Source organism: Galeopterus variegatus, unplaced genomic scaffold (genome assembly GCF_000696425.1).
Source record: "Galeopterus variegatus unplaced genomic scaffold, G_variegatus-3.0.2 Scaffold85, whole genome shotgun sequence".
In the NCBI taxonomy this organism is placed as follows: Eukaryota; Metazoa; Chordata; class Mammalia; order Dermoptera; family Cynocephalidae; genus Galeopterus; species Galeopterus variegatus.
Genome location: NW_007726196.1, coordinates 225,575 through 241,626, shown reverse-complemented (window position 1 = coordinate 241,626; position 16,052 = coordinate 225,575). Strand labels below are relative to the sequence as shown.

The following is a 16,052-nucleotide window of genomic DNA, read 5'->3' as shown; positions in this document are numbered from 1 at the left end:
GGGATTGCAACCCTCGGTGCTGCTCCCGCGCCTCGCTCAGCCAGTGAGCGGGAACCGGTCTGTATGTGGGATCCGAACCCTCGGGCGGGAGCGCCGCCGTGCTTCCCAAGCGGCGCACTTATCCAGTGCGCCACCGGGCCGGCCCCATTCTTTTAAATTTTTTATATAAATTTTAATTTCTTGTTCTAATATCATAACTGTGTTTCCCTTAAGCAATAACATCTCAGTACTCATCCGTAAAAGATAAAAAAGAAAAGACATCATAATCACGGATATATAATCTGTCACTTTAAAATACCTCAGTGACGACACCAGCAGCTATTGTAGAACCACTGTAACGCAACATGAACCTCCCCAGCTCCTTAAAGTCTTTGTATAGCTCAAGAGCTATTGGTCTTTGTGTCTGTAGCTCTACCAATGCATTCTGACCTTTAGTCAACAACCTATTAGGGAAAAAAGAAAAGGGAACAAACGGATATACGATAGAGGTGAATAATGTGAAAACTACCTGAAAAATAATTATTTCACATTCAATCAACAAATCAACTTAGTTCTTCAAAAACCAAAAAGAAAAAGATTTTTTTAATAAAAATACATGCTTTTGAATTTTTCTAGGTTAGCTGAAATAAATGAGAGGAGTAATTCCAGGTTTAAGAAACCTTAGGTAGTTCATACATGTATTTTTACCAATCTTCCAAATACAACTCTATCCCTTGAAGTACTAACTATAGCCTAAAATGCTCAAGGCCCTTCCTGATCAATGCTTTCCCTTTTATTCCCTCAAGAAATTGAGAAGTTCAATTATCTTATAAAGAAAGTGATACTAAGGCTTAATACTATAGGAGGTATTTGCATTTTAAAAGAGGTATACAATGCCCTATGTCTTTCCCAGTAAAATTCTAATTTGTGGAAAGTGGGTTAGGAAGTTATCTTTAAAGAGGACAATCTCCTGGTGCCAAGACTACTCTAAATCAACCAATCAATCAATCTCTCTCTCTCTCCCTCCACATAGGAATAATGGTTCCTTAGCAGGAGTCCAGGACAAAATAACATAAGGAGCTTTTCTACAATATGAAACTTATAAATGAAGGGGAGATAGGGCATTGGCCAGATTATAAATGGTTTCATACAATTCAATAAACAAAAAAACAAAAATCCCTGTGCATGGGCCCCACTCAGTTTTACTGAAAGGAGAACCTAGAAAGGCACATTTTGGAAACATTCTTTAATTTAGTTTTCATATACTCTAGAAGGATAGAGACAGAAACTGTAAACTCTCTTTCTAATACATTAGTTCAGGGAAGACAGATAGACTAAGCCAAACAAGTTTCTTTAAAAATACACCAACATTTCATAACATTGGTTCTGGATGATTTCAGCCCAAAGTCCAATTCTGTAGGAAAGAGAGTATATAATATATTCATGACTAATGCTTAATTTAGTTTCTAGAAAGTTCAATTCCATTCCACATGAGGCAATCAAGAGTCTATGATATGCCTGAACTGGAGTGAAGGAAAAAGGCCAAACGATGTTGGTGCTAAATGAGAGAAAAGGTCAAAGCGATACATAAGGGGACACCTAAAACTAACATGAGAATACTACTAAACCCTAGCATCGCTGAGCTAGGATTCTGTAGCAGGAACAGGGAGGAGAAAACTCAGGATTAGATGTAATGAGCCAATTTCAGATTAAAAACTCTCCAAATCAATTGTCTGCGTCCACCAACCAGGCTCCTGCACAAAAGAATATAATTTATGTAAACCAACTGACTGGTTTAGCATCCTGCCTCTGCCTCTTGAGATGTCACTTTGCTAGCTACTTTATATGATTGCTGAGAATATAAATCATATGTAAGCATTCATGACAGAGTCTAGAAAATAGTGGTCCTCATGAAATGTTAGTCAGAACATTATGGCAAACACTCATGCTAGAAGCCAAAGACTCAGGTTAAAAATAAAGAACTACCTTTGAGAGGTAAAGCAGCCCTTTCTCCTAACTAACAGAGAATAGGGCATGACTTTAGAGCAGTGTGGAGATGTTCTCTTCCACTTACAGCCAACCCATTAACCCACTGCCTCTTATGCAGGTGCAGAAGATGAAGAACACCCAAGTATTGAAAAAGGGGGGTTTTGGGTGGGATTCCCCATATGGTTGAACAGGAAAACCCCAAAGCTGAACCAGCCAAGCCCTTTAGCCTTTAGTTGAATTTGGGTAAGAAATCAGTATTTTGTAACATTCATCTCTAGTCTTTTGTATTTCATTTTTATTTACAGTACTTAGTTTCTCAGGAAGTACTTCCTTTGAAAAATCCTGAGCTTGTCTCAGCCAAAGGGAAACTATCCATACACAGGCCTGGACATTAATGGTAATCAGGGGATACAACATAGAGGTGATTACCAAATACTTCGCGGGCGGGGAAAAACTAGGTGCTACAGAGTGTGCAGATCATTCTCTTCCTGGCATAGGGAATGACCTCATTAAGGAGCTGATAAGAAAGTTAAGCAGCTAAAATTTGGAAACAGTGGCTACACATAATTCAAATTCATCTTTAAAAATGTAGGACTGGTTTTTGAAATGTCCTTGTTTTTACATCATCAGTATACATACACATAGATAAATTTATATTTACATTTTTTTATTTACAATTCACATCCCCCACCATCATAGATAACAGAAATTATATCTAGGACTCATACCTAAACAGGAGTTTGTTTTTATGTTTGCTTTAATCTAGTCCCTGAGAAAAATGATTTCTGGAACAAGTAAAAATAGATTTCACTTACCACCAAGAGAAATACTACACAAATGAGTTAATCTGTAAGGAATTTGCTTAACTTGTTTGTGTTTATGATTTCTGCATTAAAACACTCACTTGGGCTTTTTTTGTGTGACCTCACCGGTGCTTTTGTTTAAGATGCTGATCAATCGTTTAATAACGGCAGGTTCACTGACAGTTTGGTAGTGTAACAGTACCTAAAATAAAAAATTGTAATATTAAAAACTGTTTACCATAGCATCTCTGGCCTTTTCTTTGGCACTTACATTTAATTATATTCAATTCAGTTCTACTGCTTGGAGTTTTTCAGGATCTTCAGTTGCTTCCTCGAAGTCCCACCACTCTAATCACTTAACTTACATAAGGGAAAAAGGTCATGAGAGGCAGTCCAAATTCCTACCCCACCTCTTACCGTGTAAACTTCAGTAAACCGCACAACCCTCCTATCAGTTTTTTCCTCTGTAAAGGTGAAGGATAACATCTCAGGGTTGTTGTAAAGATTAAGTAAAAGAATTTATCATTCAGAACAATTGCTGTTGTTGTTGTTATTAGGAGTAGCAGGAAAGAATTGGATTGAATCCCAACTCTTTCACTTTAATATGTCTGTACCTCAGTTTCCTTAGCTATAAAATAGGTAGGCTTTTTACAGGGTTGTGAAGAGAATTCACTAGGATCAACACAGTCCCTGGCAAAGTAGATATTCAACAAGTATGAATAGCTTCATCATAAAAACGAAAGAAGGGGGATGTCACATGCAGCAGTAATTACTGTATTCATTGCTGAATAACGAGTAATACGTTACAAATATAGAGGTACAGAGAAAAGAAAAATAACATATTTTACAGTGAGTGCCAAGCATTGTATGACATGACATATATGCACTATTTAATCTAATTTATACAGGCTTTAAAGTCAGACAGACCTGGGTTCAAATCACTTTCAAGCTGTATGATTTGGGACAAGTTCTTTATCAATCCTCTACACCCAAAATTCCCAGTCTCAGGTTCCTTATCACTAAAATGAGGAAAATCAGATAATATTATTTTAAAGTAGTGCCTGGTGCTTAGTAAATATTCACTTAATTGATGTCTTTATATATTAGCTTATATATTAACTATTATTATCCACGTCTTATATTTAAGGAAAATTAATATCAAAAAGATTAAGTAACTTAACGTGGCCATAATGATACGTTATCAGTTGGAGCTACAAATCCCAAGCTCCTCCCTCTTTACCTTACTGAGGGGCTGTAGAAATTACATGAATAGAACCTTCCATTTTGTAAAAGAGGAAGCTAAGGCTTGGACAAATCCTAATCCAAACCAGAACATACTTACACTGACTATCCTCATTCAATTAATAAGCATTAAATATGCAATATGCCCCTTTACCCATTTCTCTTCCCCCCCCTCATCTCCCCCCCACCACTACCTCATATCTGTTCACTTGTCTTAACAAGTTCAAGGAATTGTTGTGATTCTTGTGTCTTCTCCCCCCCATACCGTTTATTTGTTCATATATTTATTTACTTATTTATTTTTAGCTCCCACAAATAAGTAAGAACATGCGGTATTTCTCTTTCTGTGCCTGATTTGTTTCACTTAATATAATTTTTTCTAAGTTCATCCATGTAGTTGTGAATGGTAGTACTAAAAACAAATAAATAAAAATACCTTCACAGCAAATAAATAAATAAATAAATATGCAATATGTCCATAGTTTAGGTACAGTGGAAAGACTGTACCTTCCCAGGAAGTAGAAAAGCTATGAAAGCTTAGTTGGTTTGTAAATACCATTTTATGCTGTTTGATTGCAGAAACACTGACACTGCTAAATTTTTCTGGTCAAAACAGTTTAAATTTAGAAAACAGAAATGCAAGGGGAACCATGAAAGTTATTTTCTTTAAACTTTTAGGTAACCCATATTTTTAAAATATCAACAAATATATGGTCATCTGATTTTCAACAAGGGTGTCAAGACCATTCATTAGGGAAAGGACAGTCTTTTCAACAAATGGTGCTGGGAAAACTGGATATCCACATGCAAAAGAATAAAGGTGAAGCTTTGTTTTATACCATATACAAAAACTAACGCAAAATGGATCAAAGACCTAAACATAAGAGCTAAAACTATAAAACTCTTAGAGAAAAAAAAAAAAATTCATGACATTGGATTTGGCGATGATTTCTTGGTTATGACACCAAAAACATAGGCAACGAAAGAAAAAATAAACACTTTTGTGCATCAAAGAACACTATCAAGAGAATGAAAATACAACCCACAAAATAGGAGAAAATATTTACTAATCATGTATCTGACAAGGGATTAATACTTAAAATATACAAAGAATTCCTACAACTCAACAGCAAAAAAATAACCTAATTCAAAAATGGGCAAAGGACTTGAATAGACATTTCTCCAAAGAAAATATACAAACAGCCAATAAGTACATGAAAAAATGCTCAACATCACTAATCATTAGAGAAATGCAAATCAAAACCACCATGAGATACCACTTTATACCCATTATAAAAAAAAAAAAACTTTCTTGTGCACTGTTAGCAGGAATCTGGTACAGTTGCTGTGGAAAATGATTTAGCAGTTTCTCAAAAAGTTAAACATAGAATTACCATAAGATCCAGCAATTCCACTCCTAGGTAATGCCAAAAGAACTGAAAGCAAGGATTTGAACAGATATTTACATATACATGTTCACAGCAGCATTATTGACAATAGCCAAAAGATGGAAATAATTCAAATGTCCATCAAAGGAATGAACGGATAAACAAAATGTGGTATATTCATACAATGGAATGTTATAAAGACTTAAAAGGGGAAGAAATTCTGATACATGCTACAACATAGATAAACCATAAAAACATAATAAGTGAAATAAGCCAAACACAAAAGAACAAATTTGTATGATCCCACTTACATGAGGGGCCCAGAACAGGCAAATTCAGAAAGAAATTAAGTAGACTAATGGTTACCTGGGCATAGGGGAAGGAGTTAATGTTTAAATGGGTACACATTTTCAGCTTGGGATGATGAAAAAGTTCTGGAGATGGAAAGTGGTAATGGTTGCACAACATTGTGGATGTACTTAATTCACTGAATTGAACACTTAAAAATGGTCAAAATGGTAAAGTTCATGTCATGTATACTTTATCAAAATAAAAAAAAATCAAATGTAAATTCAGTTAAAGTCTAATCCATCCTTGTATTGTTTCTTCTTAAAAAATAAGGTTTACCATATAAACTAAGGGAAATCTAAATTTATTTATGTAGCATTAAGGAGTTAGTCCCTAAACAGTGAAATTTTAATTGCTTAGGAAGCCTTTTCTTGGTTAACGAAATTTTTTTGAAGTTTTTTCCCCTTTGGGAGCGGGCTGATTGACAAAATATGACCACTTTTTTCTGAACAAATTTCATCCTGGTATTTGTGAATCAATATACGCGGGTAGAATCACATATAGTGACGCTGAAAAACTTTCTATTCTTGCTTATTTTTAAGAAACTACAGTAGACAGGAAGACAGTATTACTATTCAAAGTAACTATTCACCTCTTGACCTCTCTACCTCTCCATTGGCAAATACTATTGCATGAGTAAAAACATGCAGTAACCAACCTCTCCGCCTTCTCCCCATAGGACATAACTGCTTTCTATGAATGAGTTCCATTCACTCATAAGCAGTTAACTTGTAGTTAACTTGCCGATCAAAACATGAATTCTGAATATTTAAATATTTTCAACTATAATTTTGGAGAGATGCTTTTATTCCTTTTTTAGTGTATGGAAGAAACAGAAAATAATTATACAAGTAAAGTACTTAAACAGTATCTTACAAATACAAGTTTTATTGAATCAAATTTATATGGAAATAATTACAAAGAATTATAAGCAAAGTACTTATCTCGAATATGGTATATAATTATAAAATGAATTTAAATGAGCTAAATAAATTTATTCCCAACCTCTAAAACACTATCACTAATGTAAAATAATTTAAAGGTCAATTACTATAACTGTCATACTTTTATATCAAAGATGCATCAGAAGGTGAAAATGATTCATTTATATTTTCAAAGGCAAAGCATTTAGTCCCACTGAGAAACATTGTTTACCATCACACAGAAAAATGCTTCTCTGTTAAGTGACAAAAGCAAGGTACCAAACTATAAAGAGTATGGTCCTTAATATATGGAAAAAATTACACATAAAATAAGGAATTCAGGCTATTCACAAATAGTATCTTTCCTAGATTATGGCATAAAATCCCCCTCTTTCCATAAAATGTGTATGTTCAAAGGACGCTGGTCAACGATGACCTGCAAACCAACTTCACAGCATGCAGGGTCTGACTGTGTTGCTTCAGCACAATTAAAGTTTACCACATGTTGAGGATCCCCAGGATAATATATACACATAAAAATACACTGACATGTAAAGAGTAGATCTCTATGGATTATGCAATTATAGAGCATTCTTTTCTGTATTTTTTTGTGTTTTCCAAGATTTTCTAAAATAATCTATTACTTCTATAATCAGAAAAACTACAGATAAGCATATTAAACAAAACAAAAAACATAAAGACCCAATCTAAAAAGATTAGTAAGGTAATCTTTAAAACACAGTGAAAACATATCTACCATTTTCCCTGGATAAATTTTATCGTTAACAACAATGTGTATCCAATTGATTATGAAATATCTTCTCAATGTCTCTGAAAACATCCTCACAATCAAGGATCAAAATAAAAATGATTTCCAAATTCTAATTTACATTTTTCTGTATTGGAGTAATAAGATGTTAACTGAAAATAAATATAGCATCACCACTTGTAATGAAAGTTATTACTTTTTAGGATAAAGTTACTTCGAATTTATAAAAACAAGAATAAAAATAAAACACTTTGACACTTACAGGAAATCCTTTAGTGATAGGAATTTCAATATTAAAGATGAGGATTCGAGCTCTGAATCGAGTGCAAGCTTTAATGGGTTCTTTGGGACCACAAAATATGCAGCCAACACTGTAATAAAAAAGAGGGTAGGTAGGTGGGGGACAAATAAATTTACATCAAATAGGAATACCTCTCAAACCATTTACAAAAAAAATAAAATATTTAGGTAAATTAAGGATTTTTTCTAAGTATTCTCTTCTGGGTTAAACCATGGCTTTAAACTTATTAACTTTACATCATTTTCATACATTACTGCTTTCATTCAAAGAACATTCCAAGTGTACTTGTGCTGATAGGCATTAATTCTGATTTTAAGTAGGTTTTGCTTATACTTCCACAAATGTCTATTTTTGGCCAAATGAGATTAAAAATTGAGCTAGTGGATTGCAAAATTTATGTGTTCTGAGGTCCTATACCCAAGACAATGGCTGCTTAAACTCATTTTCTCACTTACTTGATTTTGATGATATCCATCCCAACCAAAGTAAGACTAACATGATCACCTGCTGCAGCCCAATCAACAGGTTCATCATGCAGAGTGATTCCTGGAAATGAGTAAGAACCAAAGCATACAATGACACCTCGATATCAAACCATAATAACCAAGAGAGTATGGCTGATTTGTGCTTCATCAGTCACTACTCATCATTTTCAATATGAATGGATTGAGAGCGAGAAGTGTAACTGTGAGCGTTGAGGAAAACACTTCCTCTAGACTTGACTCTTCTAGAATACCACCCTAAACATAAACCGACTTGCATTTGCCCATAAAAGGCTGACTTCTGCTTATTTAATCAAGATTTTAAAACTCATTTACACACCTGGTATATTCATTACACATGCTTCACTCAAATATCTGTTATTTTAATGGCTGCAAGGTATAATAGAACAGTTCCAGGTATTCCTAATGACATGAAAGATGTTGACTGGGGAAGATGCCTAGTAGTATTTTATTCTCTTGAGCTTTACTTTCAGTTAGACAACCACCTGAAAAATAGCCTATGCTCTTCAAGTAATCCATATGGCAACAGTACTCAGTAAGAATGTCTAATGATCCTCTCAGAGGGTTCCTTAAACATTCCTGGCTCAAAGAGAATTTCTTCCCAGAGAGAGCTCTGCATACTGATAACTGGTTATATGAAAAGAAGGAATCAAGGAAATAGTGATAAGAAATTATGGGATATCTTTTAAAAGCCTTTGAAAAAGGTAGCTGAGTATTGCCCTTGGGAACTCCTTTCCAGGATTACCTCCAGAACTATCTCTCGGTAAACAGGTATATATGTCTCCAGGTATATAGCAATACCTGGGATCATTTTTAAATTAAATTTTAATGAAGAGAATGTGTAGGCTAACAACTGTGTAATAGTACTTGACTAACATTTTTAGTTAAATTATAATTTATCTATACTTTTCTAAAAATACTCATTTTTTCCCATGTAGCATACTCTTAGGGGACAGTTTCTGAATTTGGGGGAGTTCAAGGAGCACGTCAAGAGCTCTCAGACAACCTACAGTTTTATGCAAACTTTCATGTATGTGTACATCTGTGTGAATATGAGAAGAGAGGGCAAAACTTTCAAGTATCAAAGAGATTCTTGGCTCAAAAAATGTTAGCAAGGGCCGGCCTGTGGCTCACTTGGGAGAGTGTGTTGCTGATAACACCAAGGCGGCAGGTTCAGATCCCTAATATAGGGATGGCTGGTTCGCTTACTTAGGAGAGTGTGGTGCTGACAACACCAAGTCAAGGGTTAAGATCCCCTTACCGGTCATCTTTTAAAAAAATTTTTGTTTTTAAATGTTAACAATTATGGTATTAAGGAATGTTTGTTAAATATCAGCTAATTAATTTTTAAATGTAAATTTAAAACGACCATATATGATTTTTGGTATGAAATATGAAATTGAAAACAGGAGCTAGCTTCTTACATACAACACATATTGCCTTTGGCCTAAGATTCTGAAGAGCTTTCATACTACAAGTAAAATTAACAATATAAAGTTTCACAAAGGTAACTATATTATCTGGTTCTTCTTTCCCCCAGTCATGTGACATTGTCCCACATATGATATTTACCTTCCTAAGAACTTTTCTCACTGGACAAACATTTACAAAAAGATGATCTTTTTTAATAGTCCATGGGCTTGATATGTTATGAAGTAATCTGGAATTTGTATTTGTTGGAAGCAGATTCAGCCTTTTGGGACACTACTGGTTAGAGAGCCACAGTAGCACCTAAAGTGTTCACACAGAACAGTGCATTCAACAATTAAGTAAATTAAGTAAAAGCAATAGTGTTAGAAATCAAGGACTGAGAACATCTCAGTTGTTGGAAGAGTGGCACTCAAGAAGTAGGGAGGTTCTCCCTGGTACTTCTTCTGATAAGACTTCTCTTTTAAGATCCACTGATGAAAGATAATGTTTGTAGTTTCTCTGTGGGGAAGGGATATAGAAGAGAGAGGTAAAGAATGTGGGACTTTCAGAGGTTATAAATAAGGATTTTAGACATCACAACGGAGCCAATTTTAAGGTCTGTGATAATTTTAGGATCATGGTTTGAATTCATGACTGATTATAAAAAAATTCTTTTTCTCCGAAAAACTTAAATATATAAAAAAATTAGTATTTCAAAAGTATTGTATCTCTTGACCACTTTATAAAAGCAAAAACGGTGAGCTGTGCTTGCAAACACTAGATCTATGGAAAACAGCACTATTTTTAAAGTGTACGTTACTTTTTACAGATATTCATTAGTTTCTTATATTCTTCAAGACATGTTTTTAAAATGAGCAAATTAATTCAAACAAAATGAACATTCAAACTTATAAACCAGTCAGCTACAACTCTGTATATAAACTATAAATTAAGAGCAACGGGGAAAAATACTAAAATTCAAAAAATTTTAACATTCCCAATAGGTTATATACTTCAGCTTAAATTTGTTACAAATACTACTACTACTTTATAGTATAAAACAGACCTTCAATTTTACATTGAAATCAGAGGCTTAGGTGGAAGCCTTACCTTAAGGTAAGTATAGAGTTATAAACTTTTAGTCAGAATTTGGAAAAAATAGCATGTATGCATGTAAGTGTAAATGATTAGAAGACAGAAATAGTTATCAGCCATCATGATATTACACATAGTAGCCATACACTTAGATCCATGTGCAGAAGCAGTGACTGGCAATTTCAACCAGCTCAGTTTCTCTTTTCAACATTAGGTCTTTCTGCATTTGCATCTTACTTTCTACTTAGGTCTTCCCATAAAATACATATACATTTTTGCTAGAAACATGATCAAAGCTGTTAACTTACAGTTATTCTGAAATACATATTTCAAGACAACAGACTGTAGCATTCTGCTTTGCCACTGACCATTTAGTATCAGGTTAGGTTTAGATTTAATTTCTGCTACAGAATACAATTTTAAATGTATCTGTCTGGTAGCACATCTGGTTAATCCTAACCAAGCTTCCCGAATCAGTGTCAAAAAATACTACCACAGTTAGAATGTTTTATGTACATATATACAAACACAGTCACAACAGAAAAAAATCGTTTAATGTTTTCACATTTTAATCTTCAACAGTTAGTATCATTTTGACAGTAAGTTACAATTTCAGTAAGAGGTTACTTACTTTGGAGTTATAACTAAACTACTTTTAAAAATCTGCTATCTCAACTGAAGGCTTATTTAGCAAAAACATCTTGCAGATGAATACCTTTTGCAGTACAAGTTTCATTAGGAGGCATTGCTAGTAGACGGTCACCAGTCTGGATATAACCAGCTTCAATTTTACCAGTTACACAAAATCCAGATCCTTGATCTGCAAAACATGCCAAAATTTATATATAGCAATTATTTATATATAGCAATATTATCTGATGATTAATACTGTTACCTATATTTAGATCCCAAATAGTTATATTAAACTAGTAGTTCAATGGACATAAAGTAATGATCACTTCAGAATCTTTAACAACTCTACTAAATATATTATACCACACTCTACTATTTTTCCTCACAGATAAAAAAAAAAGCAGAGGTTCATTCCTTTCTCAAATATTTATTGAATGATTACTAAATACCAGGCACCATACTAAACTCTGGGGACAGAGAGATGAAAATACACGTCATTATCCATAAAAGTTTACACTAGTGAAGAAAAAGACAAAAACAATTATATTGTCCTAACACAAATGCTATTTAAAACACAAGAATACAATGGAAACAGAAACAGGTACACCAAAGAATCCATGACAGAGAGAACACACACTTAATCTAGATACTTTGAAGGAGAAGAAATAGAAGTTTACCAGGCAGCTTGTGTATGTGGGTAGGGGAAGAAAGAAGACTTGTTGCCCCAGGAAACTGCTTGTGCAAAGGCATAACCAAACGTGATGTGCTGGATGTGCTAAGAGCCATGTGTCATTTATGGGTGCAGGGGGGTGGGGTACAATATGGAATAGTAAAGGAAAGGCAAGACATGAGGCAACAGAAGCAGGCAAGGGAGAAGTAATAAAGGAGCCTCATAAATCACACTTAGGGTTTGAATTTCATCCTGCAGTTAAGTAATGGAAAGCTAGTGAAGAATTGTAAACCAGAGAAGTGACATGGTATTTCTGTGTTCAAATGGAGGCTGACAGAAATGCACACTGACTACAAAAAGGGAATAAATTCAAGAATTTGGGAAAAAGGAAGACAAGTTTGGAGTGATAAGGTACGTGAAGGATAATGACAACAAGGGAGAAATCTGAGATAATGATGCATTAACTGTGAGACAAAAAATTAAGGAACAAGATCCATCTTAGCCGTGATGAATTTAAAGTGTCTATGAGAATACAAGCGTAAAGTTGCATTCCAGGGAGCACCAATCACACCAAATTCCACAAGAATGATACCCCCAAAGAGCACAGTCCCAGGGGAAATGCCCAGTAGCAGGCACTCTGTGTCTGGAGATGGGAGAACAGGTTTGGGTTGGAGATACAAATATGGCAAGCATAAAGATGCAGGAGGCAGAGAAACTCAAGGATGTCGGTTCAAAAGGAGCACGTAGAGTAAGAAGAAGACTGAGGCAAAAGAATACCACTTAAGACACAGAGAATGAGGAGCCCACAGAGAAGATCTGGAGAGGTCAGAGAAAATAGGTTAACAGAAAAAAGTGGGTCACAGAAACCAAAGGAGAAAAGTTTCAAGGTGGATGTGGCTACCAGAATCAGAAGTAATGCCAAATTTAAGTAAGATACAAGACAGAATTGAAAGTGTGTATTGACTTTGGTAATCAACAGGTCATTTGGTGACCTCAGTAAGAACACATTGAGGGGAGCAGTATAAGCAGAAGCCAAGAAGCAGCCTGAAGACAGAACAGGAGATGAGAACATAGAGTTAGTAAACACTGTTAAATTAAAAGAAAGCAACCAACCCTAGTATTTTTATTAGGTAATGGGCATTTTGGAAGCCATTACCATATTTCTTCTACTACTAGAACACTGGAAGCTAATAATGATAATGATAAATTTCAATTTCATTGCATGATTTTTTTCAAAGCACCTACATTCATTCATTTCTTATTCACTTATTAAACATGTATTATGTACCAGGCACTGGGGCTAGATCCTGCAGATATAGAAGAGGCATTACTTGCCCTTGAGTTCACAATCTAGGTGAACAGACAGCACAAAAACAATTATAATACTCCATGAAAAATGCAATAATAAGGGGTACAGAGAATACAGAGGGACACTTTGGGGTATGTGAGTGGCTGAGCATGCCAGTTATCAATTTATTGCCACTCAGTTCCAAATTAACTCTTCACTGGTCTGTGATAATGGAGATTTGGGAGGACAACTGACATCTTTACAGCACTGATTATTCCGATATATAAATGTTACATCCTTTTATTTATTGAGATCTTTTATTCTATTTCCATTTTTTAGTTTCCTGTATAGGGTCTTGTACACATGAAGTTAGATATATTCTCAGGTATTTAATACGGCACCTTATCCAACGAAGTCTAAACCTCTTCTAAGTTTGTCCATCCTCAGCCCTAGATTACCATATAGAATTTCCTTATATCTTATAGTTTCTCTTATATCATAGTTAATACCCTATGTGGTTAAGAAACAGTAAATAATTCGCTTAGGTTGGAGGATATGCAAACTAAAGGGATCTAATGGGAGAGAAAACTATGAGGTTAGAAAAATAAAAGGTAAGGTTTTCTTATGCCTGCAAGATGAGTACGAGATGAGGAACGGTGAGTAAACTGAAGGTGCTTCTTTGGCAGGGGAGCTAAGTGACTAGAACTGCGCATTTTAAGATTAATTTGATCCTTACATTGGCATGGAGAAGGGAGAATCTGGAGACAATATAATAACTAAGTCCAAGAAAGAAAGTCAGGAGAGAATGAAAAGGAAGGGGCCATAATGAAAAAGCACTGTAGAGGTAGCACTTACCTTTGAAAACATCAGACACACATAATCTAAAAGGCTTGTCAATAGATCGTTGAGGAGGCTTGAAGGAATCTGGAAAAAATGGCAAAGAGCAAGCTTTGATTTAAAACATAATTTCTGACTTATTCCAATGAACCCATTATAGTCCTACTTCTAGAAAATAATTACTTTTTATAAATGGTAATAGTAAATTGACTGCCATTCATATAATACCTTGCAGTTGATAGAATGTATTCTCACACGTTATCTTATTTAATTTCAACAAGTCTATGAGATAGGTAGAGCAGGCACTTAGCCCCATTAATCGAGGAAAATTGAGTATTAGTTTAAATATTGCACGACTTCAAAACAGGTAAGCTAGCTCTTCGACTACAAACCCTATACTTTTTCAAACACATTACCATCTCCCTTAAAGAACTCTATAATTCATTAAAATTAGAATGACAGTATACTTACCAATTTGTTCTAATAAACATAATCCTTTATACCATTTTGTGAGTTCACTTGACTGAGATCTTGTGATTAGATTTTCACCACTGAGACCACTTGTAGGGATAAAAGCTACATCACTCTCCTATTAAGAAGATTGAATGTATGAAACTTAATACGTTGTTTAAAAAAAAATTAAAAGGCTCACCATTACCGTAACTACATCAAGTCTGCAAAAGCAACAACAATGTACTTTTTAAAAAAGTAATGGAAATCTCAGAACTACATCCCCATTTTCAACGTTTTTGATTTTGTAAACAAATTGCAAATTGCACTCAAGCATTTTTACCTGATGACACAAGCATATTACAGATTTTTGCTAGAGAAATTCTTGTCTATCAGTTTCCACATTCCTCTGTTGCCTCCCTAAACCTATACTATCTGATTAAATAGGTGGGAAAAAAGTCTTTTATTTATATAAAATCCAAGCCAAATATTAAACGTACGCACAATTTTCTAAGATGAAGTAATCCAGAGAGTATATTATCTACATGATACCATGAGAAAATAAATGCAAAAAACATCAAAAATTAAAAATATTTAACAGGAATATCAGAATATTAGTTTTTATTCTCCCATATCAGTAAGATGACTTTAGGAAAGTAATACCAAATGAATTTAAAATTACCTTACCTTAAAACCTGCTTGCTTAAGAAAGTGCCCAAGTTTCCCAGTAATCTCTTGAAACCTTTCTTGTTGCCAATTAACCTGATAAAGATCCAATTTATTTTTAAAACTATCAGTACATGACATATAAAATTTAAATTTCCACAATAAAATGTAAATAATCAAGACTATATAAAATATAAATTTTAAAATCTGTTAAATATGAAATCTATTAAAACTAAAACTCAATATTAGATCTATTAATATAACCTAGAAATAATTTTTCCTAACCCAGTCTCCAATACATTTAGAATTTTTTATATATGCTAAAAGTGATTTCAAATTTGTAAAGAAAAAATTAATAATTAATTAAATTGTGCTTTGACCAACTGTTAAACTACTGACATCCCTCTGAAACCAAGCAGACTAAAAAAGTATATGTAATATAACAATATGCATGCTGTAGTACCTACAGGTAAGTGTGACAATATGTGCAACTTACGTGGAAATGCATGCCAAATAAGATGGATTAATGGATGGACACAGCAGTAGACAGACAAAAAGAAATGTGATCAAGCAGGTAGCAGAATCTTAAGTAATGGGCATAATATGGGTGTTTACTGTAAAATTCCTTTAATTTTTCTTTATATTTGAAATTTTTCATACTACAATGCCAGGGAAAAATTAAAAGTATATGTAATAGTGATACCATAAAGAACACAGAAAATGTAGGTAAATATTTATCTGACCACAAGGTATGAAAA

General features: G+C 34.1%; 1 protein-coding gene across 1 annotated transcript in view; it reads right to left on the bottom strand.

Moving 5' to 3' along the window:
• Nucleotides 1-16,052, bottom strand: part of HBS1L (HBS1-like translational GTPase) — a 79,279-nt gene that overhangs the window by 1,978 nt on the left and 61,249 nt on the right. The window contains exons 10-17 of the mRNA XM_008580299.1: nt 15,316-15,390; nt 14,650-14,767; nt 14,197-14,265; nt 11,466-11,570; nt 8,198-8,288; nt 7,704-7,812; nt 2,873-2,973; nt 299-443 (exon numbers count right to left, since the gene is read on the bottom strand). Of these exons, the coding sequence (XP_008578521.1) occupies nt 299-443; nt 2,873-2,973; nt 7,704-7,812; nt 8,198-8,288; nt 11,466-11,570; nt 14,197-14,265; nt 14,650-14,767; nt 15,316-15,390 (813 nt within the window). The remainder of the gene's footprint in view (nt 1-298; nt 444-2,872; nt 2,974-7,703; nt 7,813-8,197; nt 8,289-11,465; nt 11,571-14,196; nt 14,266-14,649; nt 14,768-15,315; nt 15,391-16,052) is intronic.